Source organism: Tinamus guttatus, unplaced genomic scaffold (assembly GCF_059628265.1).
Source record: "Tinamus guttatus ecotype Peru unplaced genomic scaffold, ASM5962826v1 Tinamus_guttatus_pri_ptg000148l, whole genome shotgun sequence".
Taxonomy (NCBI): Eukaryota; Metazoa; Chordata; class Aves; order Tinamiformes; family Tinamidae; genus Tinamus; species Tinamus guttatus.
This window is the reverse complement of record NW_028288682.1, coordinates 433,634-451,022: the sequence shown is the minus strand read 5'-3', so window position 1 is coordinate 451,022 and position 17,389 is coordinate 433,634. Positions and strand designations below refer to the sequence as shown.

Here is a 17,389-nt window from a genome sequence, read left to right as displayed (position 1 = left end):
ACGTTTCTCAAATCCCCCTTCTCAGGCCCATCAGGCTTTTATCACTACGACCCTTTGGTTTAAGCGGGGCTCTGGACCACGCTCAGATGGGGCTGCACTAGTTGCTTGTTTATGCTCCGTCAGCCTCCTGGGCTGAGTGTTACCTGTGGCTGCCCAGATCTTACACTCCTCCTCATTCGTTAGTTCTTTTCTCAGTGCTATCTGCTATTTCCCCCTGCATACAGAATATTTCCTGCTTCCATTCCCCACGCCAGCACATCAAGGGTCATCCCTTCCTGCTCAACATCAGCACGATCGTCAGCCTCAAACACCCCTTCCATGCTCCAGCCCAGGAATTCCCACCTAATTAAATGCCTCTCATTGCAAACCAGTGCTTGGAAATAATCCAAGGTCAGAGAGGCCTCCAAAGGCAACAAAAGCTTGGGGTGAAAGGAAACAATAGCAGAGGAATGAGAAGCACAAGGGAGCTTGAGGGGGGGAAAAAAACCCATAGGATACCTTAGATTTGAATACAGAAACACTCGACATCATGCACAGGGCTCTGCTGTACTCAGCTTCAAAAGGGACTTGGGTAAGGAGAGAAATTCTTCATCTGTCGGGGTCTCACCTTCTCTGGCCCATCTTTTATCACCTTTTTTCTCCCCTTGCAAAGCAGGGGCGATTCCTACCCTTGAACATCAGAATTTAGCAGGGGCTTCCTCCTGAGGGGCCTTTAAAGCTGTCAGGAGTTTGCTCTTTGCCTCCAGGCCCGGGGATGAGGAACATTTCCTGACCCCTACGTAGCCAACAGGATTCTTGGTGCAGAACTGACTCACTTGGCACAAGGGAACAACAAAAATGCAAGAGCTCTGATATTAAGAGAACTTTTTCTGTGGTGTTGAAGGAATTAATTCTAAATATATCACAAGTGGGACGAGAATTTCTGTAATGGTCTTCATGTAGGGGGGGACTGTGACCAAGACTAGTACGTTTTACAAAGTCATCCTTTCCAACAGGACCTCCCCTCAACTTTTCATATTAGGACCCTAAAATACAATGTAGAACAGAAACCAACACACCTGAACACCCAACACACCTGAGCACCTAAGCAATTGAAGACGAATGCTGAAATTATGCACTGAGGAAAATTACTCGTCCACTGCAATCCATAAGAGGAAAGGAAAGGCCTCCCAGGTTTGATAGCATTAAGTTTCTCCTTGCAAGAACATAAAGCAAATACAAACTAAAAACCAAAACCAAACAAACAAACAAGCATGCAATCTCCTTTTTCAGAGAGAAAAGTTCAGATGTGCTGAACCCCAGCTCCCCCACACAGGCAGGATTCAGCTCAGATGACGGGGGGCTCTGCCGGCCGCCTCCTTTCTGCCTTTTCACACCGGGCGATACAGGATTCAAACAACCCCAGCCAAGGGGCCTAGGCCAGCTGGGAGCTCTGTAATTTTCAGGCACAATGGAGCAGCCTGGGCATTTCAATGGCATTATGAAAGATCTCTTTTTTGAGCAAAGAGGGGGGAACTAGTACATCTTTCTTCCCACTTAATCAGTCTGAAGTTTCTCTGTGCCACCTTCAATCTGTATTAAATTCCTTGTGCCACCAACTGGAGAGATGAGGTTTTGGGTATATAATGGAGTTAATTCAGAAAACTGTTATCCTACAGCTGCAGGTAGAGCCCTGCAGGTCCCATCCCACCAGTCCTTTGCACAGGTGCCCATTCCTTGGGGCTCAGCCAGGAGCAGGATCCACTGCTCCAAGCAAGCACCAAGGCCTCTACAAAGAGCGTGGAAACACAGGGGAGAGGCAGGGATCATTATCCCTGTTTAGGAAGCACAAAGAGATTAAGGGCCAGATCTATGGAGGTGTTTGGGTGTCTAGTGGTTATTGAGGTGGAAAAATCTACATAAAAAAAATGTATGGGTGCTTAGAGGTGTCATCACTCAGCTTCAGAGTCCTACGATGTGGATGACATTCCCTGAAAGTTGTGTGTGTAGATTCCCTTATAGCGAAGGAAAGGAACTGCACTCCAGAGGGCTGATTCCTCGGCGTGGATATAAACGCAATCCAGATGGTTAGCTCAAAGGAAACCATCAGAGGTTCAGCGGAAGGAAACCCCAGGCACTCAGTCAAAAAAGTGACAGAAATAGTCCCTAGGTATATTCAGAGAAGCAGCGGTGTCAGCGAGTGCGAGGGACTGAATGAAACCTTTAACAAGGTCTAAAGCAACTCAGAAAAGGGGCCATGAAACATGGGTATGGGAGTGGAAACTTACTGTGTTCTGTTGCCATCACTAAATATAATCCCTGGGCCACTGTTTTTATCACCTCCACCAAGGGGAGACATCATTAGTGTTTACAGGAGCTCTGCAAAACCTTCGCCCCGCCAGATGATTTCAAGTGTTGTGCAAATAGCTGAAAGTGGAGGGGAAAATACCTTGGGTTTCCACTTCTCCAGCTCTCACCCACTTTGAGCTTTCTTCCCATCAGTATGTAGTGAGAATCAAACTCTTTCTCTCATTCTTTACCCTATAGATATCAATACTGATCCTATCAACACCACACTGCTTTGATGTTCAGATTTTAATGAGGTTATTATTTGCACTGCACTAATGAACTGAATAGAGTGGCTGCGTAGGAAATGACTTTTAATTTATGGCCCCTGTGAAGGTGGCCAAGGTACTTCTGTTCACAGAGCTATGGTGTGACACAACCAACTAACTTACGGCCACGGGAGCACAAGCAAAGCTCCATCATGAGGATCCCTCTGCCGCAGACCTGCGCTTGCAAAAGCCACATGACACAATGCATTAGCTCAGCGCAATCCAAAAAAACATACAAAAGAAATCATCTTTTTTGCTGGACTTGCCACAAAAGCAGATCAAACGCCTTCCACTCTGTTTTCCTTCTGGAGCTGGAACGAAATATCAAAGGATAATTCAAAACACATTTGGACACGCTTGAGGTAAGAGAGCACAGGGCAATATCTCTAACAGGCCGTAGAAACCTCTCCCTTATTAACTCCCTATTCTTTCTTACCTCCCCCACATCTGACAGCTCCTGGAGCAGATCCAGCTTCGTTGCATCAGCAGCCAGGATCCTTTCCACATGCTGAGCCTTTCTGAAGGAAAAAGCATTTCCTGACATCTGCTCTGCATTCACTGCTCCTCTCCTCCTCCCCCAAGTCGTTTCACTCTAGCACTTCTGTGTCTCCCCTTCCATCAACACCTGTCCCTGGCTGACCAGGGCTCATCATTAGGAGCTAAGCATTTGCAGACAGAATTCATCACCCCCACCTCTGCCTGCCCTGTTCCCCCCACTGCTAGTTTTCTCAGCCTGCTGTTAACAGAGGATTTTGCTCCTAGTTCAATTTTGTAAGGCACGCAACCATCTGACCTTAATCCAACAAATACTCGGAGCGTAAACGTGGTTTTACGTATCCAGGTTTCCCTGCTAGAACCATAGACACGCTAAACTAAAAGCACCATTGTAGGATTGAACCCAGGAGCAGACTCATTACTATTTTCTCACTTGCCTTTTTGACAGGAGTTGCTGCAGTGCTGGTGATTCCAAGGGTGAATTTTACCCGGTGCTGATTTTCCTCATGCTGCCCCTTACCTTGAATTTGCTGAACAGCTACACGGTCTTTTTAAAAAAACGTTGTGCGAGGAAAATATTCAGGTGATTATAAAAAGTTTCTTCTGCCTCTGTCAAAATGATTTGCCAATGATTTTGCACATACAAACACAGGAGACGTTTTAAGGAACGAAGAGTCACTATGATCTTGATGCTTCCCCCTGCACTGCAGAATATTAAATAACCTGGACACCTCACTGCAGATCCCAAGGGTTTTGCTTTCAGCAGGACATGACAGACACCACTGCATATTCCAAGCATGTAGTAGATTTTATTAAGCATAACTTTGGTTCTAAGTACTCCACCCTCGTTTTTGTAATACCTTTAGTTAAAAACAATTATACAAGAGCAAATACAAAAAATATTAAATTATGAAAACAAATCCATTAAGGCTCCCTTTTTATATTTATATATATTTATATATGTACACTCAAACAAGTGCAGATATTAACAAAAGGTTAAAGTCACAAAGATTCTAAAAATTTACTACTATACTATCAAAAAGCAAGAGCATTTTAAAAAAGTACTGCCTTATTAAGAGGCAAAAGTGGTAAAAGTGAGCCATTTTTAAATCAGGAAGATTTCTCATTGGAGTATCTGCAGGGTTGCTTCGAAGTTCACAGAGCTGAAGAGCAGAGCAGTAACTTGCTTTGCTGGCAAGCAGGAGCCGCACAGGACACTTGCGGTGTGACGAGCTGGGCACCCAGTCAAGGTTGCCCATTCCAGCCCAATCCTGATTTTAAAGACAAGCTTTTGCCTGTCTAATCGCCACGAAGGTGATGTGGATTCCTAGACTAAAAGATCGGCGGGAACGGTGCTCTAACAAACACGACGTCCTAATGTACAGGGAACGCAGCTGAAAACAAGCCGACTTCACACTGCATGTACAGGGATGTTTCCTGGCTTCCTGGGCTCAGAAAGAGAAACCCTGCCCCGAATCACAAGCCAGTATGAAGAGGAAGCAGAAAGCAGAGAGCACTCGTCATTAGTGGGCCCAATCCAACGCTCCCTGCGCCGAAGAGCGGTCCCGCGGCGCGGGCTCCGCTGCGCCTGGATTACACCCAACGTCATTCATTTCCCTGTGCGCGCACGCGAGGATGGCCACGTTCATCGAGGGGAAAACAGCCGAGAAGAAATGGTCTCACCAAGCCAAAAGAGAGCTTCTCTCCAGCTTCCGAAGATTTCCATGCTAACAGCAGGCAATTGCAGAGCGGAAACCAACAGGTACTGAGACGTTTGGTGGGCAGGGAATGGCTAAGATGGAACATCAGTGGTGTGGAAATCCACTATACAGTGCTGCCTCAACAATCAACAACACGAAACAAGCTCAATCAGTGCAAATATCTGAAAAATGTGCTGCCAAAAATTAAGATCCTCTCCATCCAGAGGAAATAAGAGAGAGAAGGAAGAAATCTGCAGCAGTTAAGGTGTTCCTTTGTTGAGAAAATACATAGGAAAATATAAAGGTTTGGCCTTTGTCTTTCGTATGTCCATAGTGTGAACAGTCTGGTAAACCATCTCCACATTTAATCTTCTAGACGTGACTCACACTGCAAATCTAAGTCAATGGCAATACACTTATCACAATTTAATTTACTCTTAATCTGATTGCATTCTCATGAGAAATGCTTGGATCTTGACAAATGGAAGGCTGTATCTAGGAGACATTGCTAATTGGGAGCATTGTGTCCCGAGCGCTAAGCTGAAATTTTATTTAAAATGTCCAATACCTTCTAGAAAGGCAAAAGAAACTAGAAACAAACAAACTGACCCTCCCCGATCACCTTTACAACACAAACACGCCACTGTTGACATTAATAAAAAAGTGTTCTCAAGCAGTTATGTTCAATGCAATTACGAAGTAGAAATTATTTTGTTTCACATCCTAAGGCAAAGACTATGAGTAGGTCCTCAGCTGGTGTGGATGAAACCAGCTTCAGTGAGAGCTAGGAATGAGCCACTCGGGAAGATGAGGATTTCTCCCCAACTTCTCAAGAGAAGTTACCTGCACCCGCTCACACCAATGGAGAATCCAGTTCTTTATTCCTACATGCGTCATCTGCTCCTCCCTCCTCATCCCAGGCTTTCCTGGGTAACTAGTAGTCATAAGCATGAAGGATCAGAGCTGCCAACCCTACACAAGATGAGGAGTACTTTATTGAAAGGCAAGTCCCAAGGGCAACTTGCAGGAAGGCAGAAGGTGACAGAATTGGACCCTAACACTCAGTGATGACATACTCCCCTTCTCTCTTGAGGCACGAGGAAGAGGTGGGATAAAATAAATTTCATTTTAATGCCTCACTTTAGGAAAAAAAATCTCTTTCAGTAGATCCCCATGATCAGTTTGACCTGGTTTGAACACTGCTCTGTTGCAGGAACTACGGCAAGTTCCTGCAAGAGCTAAGCAGGACACGATGACAGAACTGGATCTCTGTTCAATCCCAGGAAATAAATTTAAACACTACCAAGTAATGTGTTAACACTGTACTGAGATCAGCACATCCTTGGAGGAGAAAGGCCACAACACCAAAGTGGGATTTCAAAACAGAAAGATGCATCATTTTGCATTGAGAAATGACAGAGCTAAATTCACAGTTAGCACTGCCCAGGTCTGTGCACAATATTTGAAGGGAAGAGTTTAGACATACAGGGAAATCAGCTTGTGGATTCTCCCCAGTGGGAGGATGGTCAGATTTCTGCTCTTCCATAGCCCAGATTCTACATTCTCAACAGGGATAACTGGGCTTTAAGGTTGCTTGGTTGTTCATTGCTGGTGAATTTAAAAAAATTCTCATCTCCCCACACCTATCTATCCTGGAGTGGATGCACAGATGTGATCAACATAACTCATTTCTCCCCAGATTTGATCCAAATTTGAATTAAATTAGAATTATTGTGGGCTATACACAAGCTGCAGGGCACAGCAAAAAGGATTTTTATTTTGTTTTAAAGCAAAATATAATCTGGGTATCTCTAGTAAACTAGGTAGGATCACAAGAGATAAAGCAGTGCAACACTGAAGAAGTTTCTCTAGCATCCCTGGTTAAAATCTCCAAGCAAGCACTTCAGACCGGTCCACAACACCGAACTGACAAAGAGACTCCTTATCCACTGGTCTCAGAACCGCGTTTGGCAAGTCAGTCTGTTTATGTTACAGTCTTTTTAATCCATACGTCCCAGAAACTTTTTAAAAAATCTCTTTTTCCAGCAAGTGTCACTTGGATGTTCTTATTCTCCCTCGAGGGGCAAATCTGAGACAACCTGCAGAAGCCTCTCAACAGCCACCACTGGAACACTGGAAGTCTAAGCAGGAGCTGGCTCTAGGACTCTGGGGCATCTGTTGCTTCCTGGACCGTCCTCCTCAAGTTGCCTTTGACTTTGACAAATTCAGGTGCATTTTCCTGTTCTTCTTGCAGCTTCTGTTGCTCGAGTTCCAGCTTTAAAGGATTCACATGTAGAAAAAAGAAGTACATAAAATAGATCATCAAAATACAAGACAAAAAAATGAGATTTTATTTTAGATAGAGATATTTGACCTCAATAACTGGTTGTGCAAAATGTTTTAGATTGCTTCCTTTCTTCCCATCATGGAAAAGATAAAGTTGTACTTCCTTGGGAGTATCTGTTCTCATAAACTATTAATCTTAAGCTCGCAAACACCTTTACCAGACAGAGAAAATCTGGTAGTCCAGAAAGACAATAAAGTAAAGCATTTTTGAAGAAATTCTTTGACATCCTCATTGAAAAAGTAACAGTAATTCCCTTTTCTGGCTATTACAGCAGGACAAGAAAATTCTGTCTCATGGGAGAATGCATATGAACAGATATAACTGAGGACACTTGCTCATTTATTTGTGTGTATAGGTACAGATTTAGCTACCTAACTTAAGCAACTTCTGGTAAATATCTGCTTTGCTTATCACAAAGATCAGTGCCAACAAGCAACCTCCTTGGCCCCCAGGTTGATCCAGTTCTGGCAGTCCATTCACTGACATTTTTGACCGGTTGGAGCTCCTGCCCATGCAGGTGCTCGGAGTTACCTGTGAAGTGGGATGCAGTGTTCTGCAGGGCAAGGCTACACGGTGCCAGCACAGACTTTGCTTAGAGACTGCATAAAATAAGGACTGCTTAGGAACCCTCAGTGAAGGCAACTAAGTCAGCAGAAAGGAAGAAACAACTCTTGGGAAGAGTTTAAGAGCTAAAGAATCCTGAAAGGAGTTTTCCTATGAACACACCAAGGTCTCCTGATTAATGGGCACCATGTCCTGCTCACCTATATTTACTGCTCACTTATTTCTCCTTTGTTTCTGGCTCAACAAGGGACATGCCTCGTTACGGTAAATCATGGCAATGTTCTTCCATGAGTCACATGGTCAATTAATGTCACTCCTGGGATGCTCACAAAGCCACAGCATTGCTTGCAATGACCAAGCTTTACCTCTTGCAAGAGCTGTCTATTCTACATATGCCCTTGGATGGAGCGAGATAAAGTCGGGCATCTTCCTGAAATCAGAATGATTTGAAGTTGGCCTCACCTTTTTAAGAGTACAGAAGAAAAGCAAGAGGAGGATACCCTTGAAATTAAAACAGTTTTCTCCCCACCTCTCAAAATATTTCTACACTTCATAAAAAATACATTAAAAAAAATCCAAATAATGACTGAACTAAATCATTTTTAACAGGGTAACTATTTGGCTTAGCTGATTTCTGTTAAAAGAAACAGTAGATATTGTTTTACAGCATTCCTTTATTTAAATATAGATGCAATGCTTCTGCAGAGTGACTTCCCTGATGAGACTTTTTCACTGTGGACATTTTTCCTCATGCATACACAAAGAGGCTCAGAGACCTTTGGCTGGCCCTGCACAGCAGTAAGTTGCAATGGGCTGCAGCTCCACATTACCTCTGTGCTTAGGGTCTGAGGATTTTTTTCTTTTTTTTTTTAATTTGAAAAAGTCTGCCAATAAATTCTTCTATTTCATAAGGCTATAAGAATCCGTTTAAAGTTACCTAGCCTCTGACATAATCCGGTGCAAAGAATCAATTGATTTTTTTATTCCTTAGGCATATAGTTTTCATACACAGCAGTCTGACACCCATTTTCAGGGGATCATCTCTTAATTTAAAGGCCGTAAAGTGTGAATAATTCACCACAGTGTCAATGGTCAGCCCTCCACACGGTCCTGTGGTCCAGAGCAGGATACAGCTGACCAAACGCAGACATATGCAGTATCTATGTAATCAGAAAGAAACAGGTAATTTTTCAGCGTGATTTGACTCATCCTAAAAGAGATGCCTGCATTTGATCAAGTGAATTGTGCCACAGAACAAACTGTTTTTTCTTTCCTCTCTACAAAGGCAGCCTCAGAGGACGGGCTCAGATACTGATGTGTCAGGTTAGTGTTCTCTCCCATCTCACCTGCTCCAGTTTCTGCTGCCGTTTCAGTAGCTCTATTTCCAGGTCTGATTTCTTCTTCTGTGCTTCCTCTTCTTTTTGCTGTTTAATAACTTGATCTCGTTTTCTCTTCTCCATCACCTTTTGTAGCTCTGGTTTGTTCTGAGGTGCAAGACCCCTTCAAGTTTAAATGGGAGAAGAAGGGAAGAAATGGAAAAGAAAGATACCACTTTTAATAAGCAGAAGTTCATGCGGAATTGTTGGCAGGTTTTCTCAAATCAACTTATGCCTCTTTACACACATTAGCTAAAAGGGGGAAAAAAAAAGCAGATATTTTAGTGGTCTCCAAGCAAAATCTTATGTTGGAATATAAGCCCGAGTATTTTGAAGGATATTTTCTTTCAGCATGTACGCTAGTATTTCTCCTGGCTAATTCAATATTTCATTCTCCACTTCCCTCTGTTCTCTCCATTTCACAGAAACAGATTTAAAACCTATCTGGAATGAAGATGCTGGCAGAGCATCCCAAAAATTTGGGAAAAACTGTGCCCTTTACTGTTCAGTTATTTGGAGGAATTTGTAGGGAAGTTTGCATTTGCATTTAAAACAAAAATGGTCCTTGGAGACCAGAAAAAGTTTTTTTCTCCCCCTTGCAAGATTTTAGCCAGTACATCAAATCATTCTTTGAAGTCAGTTCCATGCAAACCATTTGCTGAGCCAACTAGCCTAAAGTGGGAAAGTTTACTCTCTGAGAGGATGCACGACTATTTACACACATGCTTGTTTCTGTGACTTTGGCTTTTTTTCATATTTGTTATGCTATGAGCTTTCCAAAATTCATTATGACAAGATTCAGAGATATCCCCAGCATTCAGATATTTGTGTCAATTAAGTCAGAGAAGAAAATCTGAAACTTGCCTTCCTTCTGTCCCCTTCCCTGTGAAGACGAGTACATGAAATTATTCAGCTTGTTTAACATCAGTCATTTAATTTCAACTTTAAGAAATTCAATAATATGAATTAACTTCCATGAAGCAGATTTTTATCCTGCTCTGCTTAAGATTTCTATGCTGGCCTAATTCTTCTACAATATGACTATCTGACAGCATGTCCAATAATATATTAAAAAGTCGTTATATCATAACATCTATGAATGACTCAATATATTATTTAGTGCTCTATCCTTGTACATACACTGACAGCAAGATTAAATATTTAGCAACAACAAATGCTCCTCTATTTTTCAAAATATATCTCATCATCTGAATGCAACAAAAGTCACAAGATTTTGTTAATCTTTTATGTCGCATGCTATTTTAATTACCATTTTAATGCATAAAAAAATTAAGACAAGCAGAGGAAACCTGGAGTGACCCTTTTTACAATTAATACTGGATGGAGCTGAGTCAATAGAAATTTCTATGCCAGTGAACACTCACTGCTAGTGAGGAATCAGACGTCTGGTTTCTCTGGGAAGGTTGCACATGTAACAACGCAGGGGCATTTAGATGTGCTGTAGCAAGAGGGACAACTATTCCTCCCCGACCTGGGAAGGAATAACCCCAGACACCAGCACAGATTAGAGGTTGACCTGCTGGAAAGCAGCTCCGTGGAGAGGGATTTGGGAGTCCTGCTTGACAACAGGTTACCCAGGAGGCAGCCGTGTGCCCTCGTGGCCAGGAAGGCCAACGGGATCCTGGCTGCAGCAGGAGGAGCGTTGCCAGCAGGTCGAGGGAGGGGATCCTGCCCCTCTGCTCAGCTCTGCTGAGGCTGCACCTGGAGTGTTGGGGGCAGTTCTGGGCCTCCCAGGACAAGAGGGATGTGGAGCTTCTACAGAGAGTGCAGCGTAGAGCCACGAAGATGATGAAGGGACTGGAGCATCTATGGTATGAGGAAAGACTGAGCAAGCTGGGCCTGTTTAGTCTGGAGAAGAAAAGACTGAGAGGGGATCTGATCAACATGTATAAGCACCTGAGGGGAGAATGTAGGGAGGATGGGGCCAGACTCTTCTCCGTGGTGGCCAGTGACAAGACAAGGGGTCATGGGTACAAGTTGAAACACAGGCAGTTCCACCTCCATGTGAGGAAGAACTTCTTTCCTGTGAGGGTGACAGAGCCCTGGAACAGGCTGCCCAGAGAGGCTGTGGAGTCTCCTTCTCTGGAGATCTTCCAAACCCGCCTGGATGCCACCCTGTGCCTGCAGAAGGCTGGACTAGATCATCTCTAGAGGCCCCTTTCAACCTCAACCATCCTGTGATTCTGTGAACTACCCACTGCAGAAAATAAGCGTATGGCCTTTCTATAAAATCACATGGGTTTGATGGTCAGATCTGTGCCAGAAAAACTGCAACCTCAGTCCTCTTTTCATTCTTTTATTTAAAAAGGAAAGCCCCAGGCAGGGTTATTTTGATATATCTGGGTGGCTGTTCTGGTTAAATAAAAGACCCTAAAATTTACGTATAAAACTAAGCAAAGTGTGCTTTAACACCAGTTAGTTGATAGCGTTAATGTCTGAAAGGAAAAGCAGTAATGCACAGCTAAGGTGTACTCTAATAAGCAAAAATACATTAATGTAAGTGATCATTGCCTAGAGTAACCATTACCTTCATCTTTATCCAAAATGAGCACCATTTCTGAAAGTAAATAACTATTAAATTACAATAGAACGGACACTGCTTATGTTAGGTACAGAGACTTATAGGATCAGCACTAAAAACTGTAAGACCCAGAAACACTGTTCAAATTTGCTTAGTCAAAGCACTTGGTGCCTACCCCGAGTCTTCACACTGAAGTAAGTGTTAAGCAACACTCCCAAGAGAGCACTAAAATTCGCTCATACAAATGGAAATTTACAGCAAAAGAGCAGAACACCAGCCTAACATCTATAGAAAAGCCTCTTATCAGAACTGGTACTTTGGCACGAAGCACCGAGTCCGCACTCTTTCCAAAATACCAGTTTCTCTGCTGGTGAAAACTGTAAAAATATTTCATTTCTGCCCCAATAAATAAGGATCTAAAATTAACAGCTGCACCTAATCAGCATCAGAATAAAAGAAAGAATGGGTATTGAGGACACCACAGCCCTTTTATGTAATAGGATATTCTTCTAAAAGAAAGGAACTTTATACTATTTGAAAGTAGCTAATGCTTTTATAAACTCCATAAGAGAAAAAAAGAAAAAAAAAAGTAGCAGATTTAATTTATTGCAGCTTCTGCAAGCTTTAGAACAAGATGCTAAGTCGGGAAACTTCATCTCTTTTCTTTCAATGCCTATAAACTTCTTGGTGCTAGAAACTGACTTTGAAGTTTAATCCCATTAATGAAAAATAAGAAAAACACATAAATGCCCGTTTCTTCCATTTCAGTTGCTATTCTGTGAAACATTTCTACCTCACCAGTAGAAGAATGCTGTATTGTGTGTGCAACGCATTCAGAATTAAGTACCTAAACCTAGCACTTCTGAGGATTTTGCTATTACATGTAGAAAAAAACCTTCTTCCATCCTCAGAATAATACAATGTCAAAGGCAAAAAAGGAGAAACTTCCAGAATGTGACTCTTAATGCCAAATATACAAATCCAGTTATGCTGGAGAAACCAAAGCAATAGCTGCATCACCTCCCCTATCAAGGGCCTTGGCCTCAAAAAAAGCTGAATGGCTCCTGATGGTAAATTTATTATCAAGTGCACTCAGAAATATTGTTTCTTTTTCCCCCTTTTATTTTATGGATCCCCACACCTTCTCCTATGAAAAGTCCATACTGAGTGGTTCCAATGTAAGGAGCTGTGCTCTTTGCTCTGTAGATACTCTGTGGAGAAGAGGATACTGTTTACTCTAAGTGGAACTTCATAGCAGTGGATATGAGACAGGAAAATCAGGGAGAAAGAAGAGAAAGGAGCAAAGGAAGTTCAATCCACTTCCTAAGGATGTCCACATTGTAATTCCCTACTAGCAGCATCCAACAAAGTCAATGAAAGAAACATAAAAACAATGAACAACAGCCTTGTACCAGATGTCACTAGGCAAGGAACTTACGAGTTCCAAGGCCCGTGTTAGGATGAATGTTATAGATCTTGTAACCAATAAATAAATAAGAGTCTTGAATAGCAAGTTCCAACGAATCTTCCCCAGAATGGTAGGAAGGCATCAAGTCCTAACTTATTGCTGTACGGACAGCCATGCACTCTTGACGCCAAGTTAACACAGGGTATTCTCCATGAAATCACTCATTTAAATTGGTGTTCGTTTCTGTTTATTTGATAAGTTGAGGTTCGGTGGCTTTTTTCTTTTCTGGCATTTATTTTTTGTATCCATTCAACTGCATGAGTGTCTCCTTTGTATGTTTTCTAAACGAAGCTTCCTTTGTTGAAGAGACTTAATAACCCAGTTTCAGCTACCTCTGGACCAAGTCCCTGTGTCTCTGCAGTTGATGCAATCAAGCTGCAGATCTTTACGTTTTCAAAAGTAGCAAACAAAACAACAGCTGCACATGCCATGCCAGAATGCAGGAAGCAGTATTTGCATAAACATTTGTGCAGCAGCAGAGCCAGCATCAAACTATCACACTGTGTTTTAAGAAAGATCAAGTAAATAAAGAAGAATTTCATCCGTAATAAAATATATGATTTCTTTGATTTTGAAGTGGTCCAGTAAACTCAAGTCTGCTGAGATTGGTAAAAATCTTACAGATTTTATGATTTTACTGGTAACAACAAAGTCTTGTCAAACAGCGGATAACGTTAAGAGACCAAGAAAAATGATAGTGCCCTGTGACTCAGAAACGTGATAGGAGAAAACTGAACCATCTTCTCTTAAAACCTACCTTTAATGCCTATTCACGAGAACTAAGTGAGAAGTCTTTTGCAGCAAGCTTTACAGAGCTTCACTGCAAGATCCACAACTGATCATGTGTTCAACTTCCTCAATACATACTTTGACTAGTAGCAGAACAGATGTGGGAGGCCTAAACTTAAGTCAATACCCACAGATGAAACAGTGAGACAGACTTCAGCTTTCTTAGAACTATTATTGCAGTATTTTGCAGATCATATTGATTTATTTATGTTTAGCAACTCCTGAAGTGTCCCAGCTGCTGGTTAGTGCAGGGTCAACCACAGATAACACAGCACATATAAACACAACAGCAGACAACATGGGCAAAGCTTTTAAAATGATCATCCAATATGGAAATGATAGCAAGAGTTGTTTGAAATCAAATATCTGAATTCTGCAAAGAGGATACATTTATCAAGGAAAAGATGGTTAGACCACTGAAACTCAAGCACAAATATTAAGAATCACAAAGTTGTCCTATCCACAAGATATGATCAACAGAATATGCCTGCTGGGTTTCGAGTACAATACCATCTTGCTGAATGTAGCAATCAAGCAGAGTTTAAAAAGAAAAAAAAAAAAAAAGAGAGCTATTTTTAGACTTTTACCTTTTCTGGTTCATAAGCAACTCTCTATGGAGATCTTGATGATTCCGGGATGACTTCACAGGATTAATTAATTTCTGAGGTCTAATTAACTCAGGATTGTTATCATCTATGTAGTCTGGTTCAGCCATAATCTTTCTTGGAATGGGATATGGATCTTTGGGTCTGGTGTCCTCACTCAAAGTATCTGTAAAACAGGGAAGAAAATTAACAGTGTGGTAAGTGCATATTGAAAGACCTTTTAAAGATGTATTAGGATGTATAAAGGCAGTAAAACTATATCACATTGATAACACTGATGTTTTTCTAAACGAATCCTGTCTCCGATAAGTACAAGTTCTCAAGAACAAACACCAGTAGCATCTTTTTAAATGGATGACAATTTTACCACATTATCATCTCCAGAAGTCTTCGTCCTGTTGATGTGGATACAGATTCTCCCCAGTCCAAGAACAGCTAAACACATACTTCAGGTTAAGCAAGGCCCCACGGGTTTTAGTAAATCTAACTCAGACAAAGCATTTTTAGATTGATCCAAACAACATTTTAAATAATTACTATTCTGAATAGTCATAGTGCGAGACTGATAGCATAAAATAGGAATCTATATGGTTTTGATACACACTAACTACAGGGAAAATACCTCATGTGGTTAAGCCTTGAAGTGAACTGAAACACTACCAAGCAAGAACTTTCAAGGGAAAATTGTTGTACCTTCAATTTTGGGGGTGACAAGTGGAATTTTTGAGCAGAGAGGTGGAGGAAAAAAAGCCGAGTGAGGTTGTTTCCTAGAGGTCACCATTTGCTTAGAGAAAAGATGCACAAAAAAACACTGATGTACAAAGTCAATAAAACCAACAGCATTTATGTCATTTTAAGTTGTGGTATTTTCCTATCCTACAGTGATTTCCTATCCTACGTATGTAGCATATCTTTATAACAAGCTATAACACTTTTAATGAACAGCTGACAAGTAAACTATAGTATTCAAATAATTTATACGTGACCATTAATAGCTCCTTCCATTGAAGAGCTTTAGTCACACAGGACTCATCATCTGAAACAAAACACCTTCAGAGCAATTCTGTCCCCATTCGCTGTCACCAAAACCTGCCTGCAGAAAGTGGCACGCTGCAATTACTGGTTTGATGGCACAAACACGGGTCCCTTCAACACACAAAAAAAATCTCCCAGCATGTGGGTTTGACGAGATGAATCAATGTGACATGAAAGACAAACAAAAACACAGCCTCCATCAGCCTGACAGAACAGCTGAATACTGCACACCTTATGGAGGGGAGCTATGAAAAGCAATGGAGAATCGATGGGATTTGCCACGTATTTTCCATTAAAAGCCAAAGAGGCACTTTAATTTAGATCCCAGTGTTACCACTCTTTCCTACTTTCTTACTCAATATGCTGTAACACCTAAGTTTCAGGATCCTTTTAATCACTATTTTTGAATGTTAGGAAGCTCATACTGTTGCTCAGAGGGTCCAGTTTGAGGATGCATTAACACGGGACACCAGCACTGTCACTCCCTTGGGCTGCCATGCACAGATATAGAAGTAATAGTGACACAGGAGGGCTCCATTTCCCTGCATGCAGGAAAATCACTCTGAATTTGAGTGTGTTTAACAGATGTGGCCTGGACCTTCCAGCTTCTTAAGTGAATAGGTAATGTGAGGTGTATTTATTGGTGTGCTGTGTCTATGCATGGAGGTTTTATGGAGCAAATGCTACGTTAAAGTGTGTCCTACTGCCAGCCACCCTCGGGGTGGCACATCAGTCTTCCCAAGGCGGATGTGCACGGAGGCTCTGAACTCCGTGGGATGCTAGTTCTGATGGGATCCTCTGAGCCCAAGACAAAATTCACTACCAGTGGTGACAACAGTTCAGGACCGGGCAGGAATAGAGCAGTGTGGCATAAATCACTTACTGACACTGACTGTACAATAAAAACACTACTGCTGCTACGCCTTCGGGGCTCTTCTTACAGCAGTCATGCAACCAACCACAGCCACATCCACCACACAGAGAGGAGCACTGGAAACATAAAACCTGAAGTTGGCAGGGACTTGGGAGGTTTCTAGCTCAAAGCAGGGGCAGTTCTGGGGTCAGACTGAGGTTTCTCAGGGCTTTACATGGTCAGGTTTTCTGCTGAGACTGCACAAACCACCTAAGCAACCTGTTCTACTGCTCTTCAGGGTGAAAAAGTTCTTCCTGTGCTCTGTAGGAACCTCTCCTTTTCCAGCATGAATCCGTGGTTATGATGAGCTCCTCATGGGAATGGGAAGTTCTGTTGGGCCTCCTGGGAAGCCACCTCTTCTCCAGGCTGGACGAGCCTTCGTGGTCCTCCACTCTCAAGTCCTCTGCTGCTTAACCGCAGGCCACATATAAAACAAGGGCAGGGTGCACATATAACATTGGCTTTCCATATCGCTCTATCAGTTCTAGATTATTGATTATGGCTGCGAGTCTTTTAGAAGGCATTTATGATCTACGATTCTCCACTGAAACAACCTCTGACGCTTTGCAACAAATCTATTTGCTTAGGCAAGAGGAAAAACACTAAGACACCTAGAAGTGATCTGTCACAAATAACATCCTATTATTAGTATTTTTTAAAAAGAACACAAGCCCCTGAGAAGCAATTTGATTCAATCATTTCTTAAAGCTTGATGTAATATTTATTCAGGATGCAAATTTGTTTCTGGCAAGCACTTAAAATGAAGTCTTCTTTTAACTGTCCCATTTCTATTTTTAAAAACGTGCCTTCAACTCTTTGAGGTCAGGAATCGCGGTTTCCTAATGTAACATGAACTGTTACTAGCAGCAAACTTGAATGAATAAAAATCCCTCGGGAACTGAAGAGCCTTTCCATGTGTGATTAAGCTGCAAGTGATTTCAAGTAGCATTTCCAAACATGA

The 17,389-nt window shown here is 42.1% G+C and overlaps 1 protein-coding gene and 1 long non-coding RNA gene across 2 annotated transcripts in view; one reads left to right on the top strand and one right to left on the bottom strand.

Annotated features, from left to right (window-relative positions):
- LOC148595163 (uncharacterized) overlaps positions 1-17,389 on the top strand; it is a 379,939-nt gene that overhangs the window by 172,080 nt on the left and 190,470 nt on the right. The window lies entirely within an intron of this gene.
- FAM107B (family with sequence similarity 107 member B) overlaps positions 6,095-17,389 on the bottom strand; it is a 51,093-nt gene continuing 39,798 nt past the window's right edge. Inside the window, exons 2-4 of the mRNA XM_010227023.2 lie at positions 14,463-14,646; positions 9,047-9,200; positions 6,095-7,064 (exon numbers count right to left, since the gene is read on the bottom strand). Coding sequence (XP_010225325.1) covers positions 6,948-7,064; positions 9,047-9,200; positions 14,463-14,590 — 399 coding nt within the window. The 5' untranslated portion in view covers positions 14,591-14,646 and the 3' untranslated portion in view covers positions 6,095-6,947. The remainder of the gene's footprint in view (positions 7,065-9,046; positions 9,201-14,462; positions 14,647-17,389) is intronic.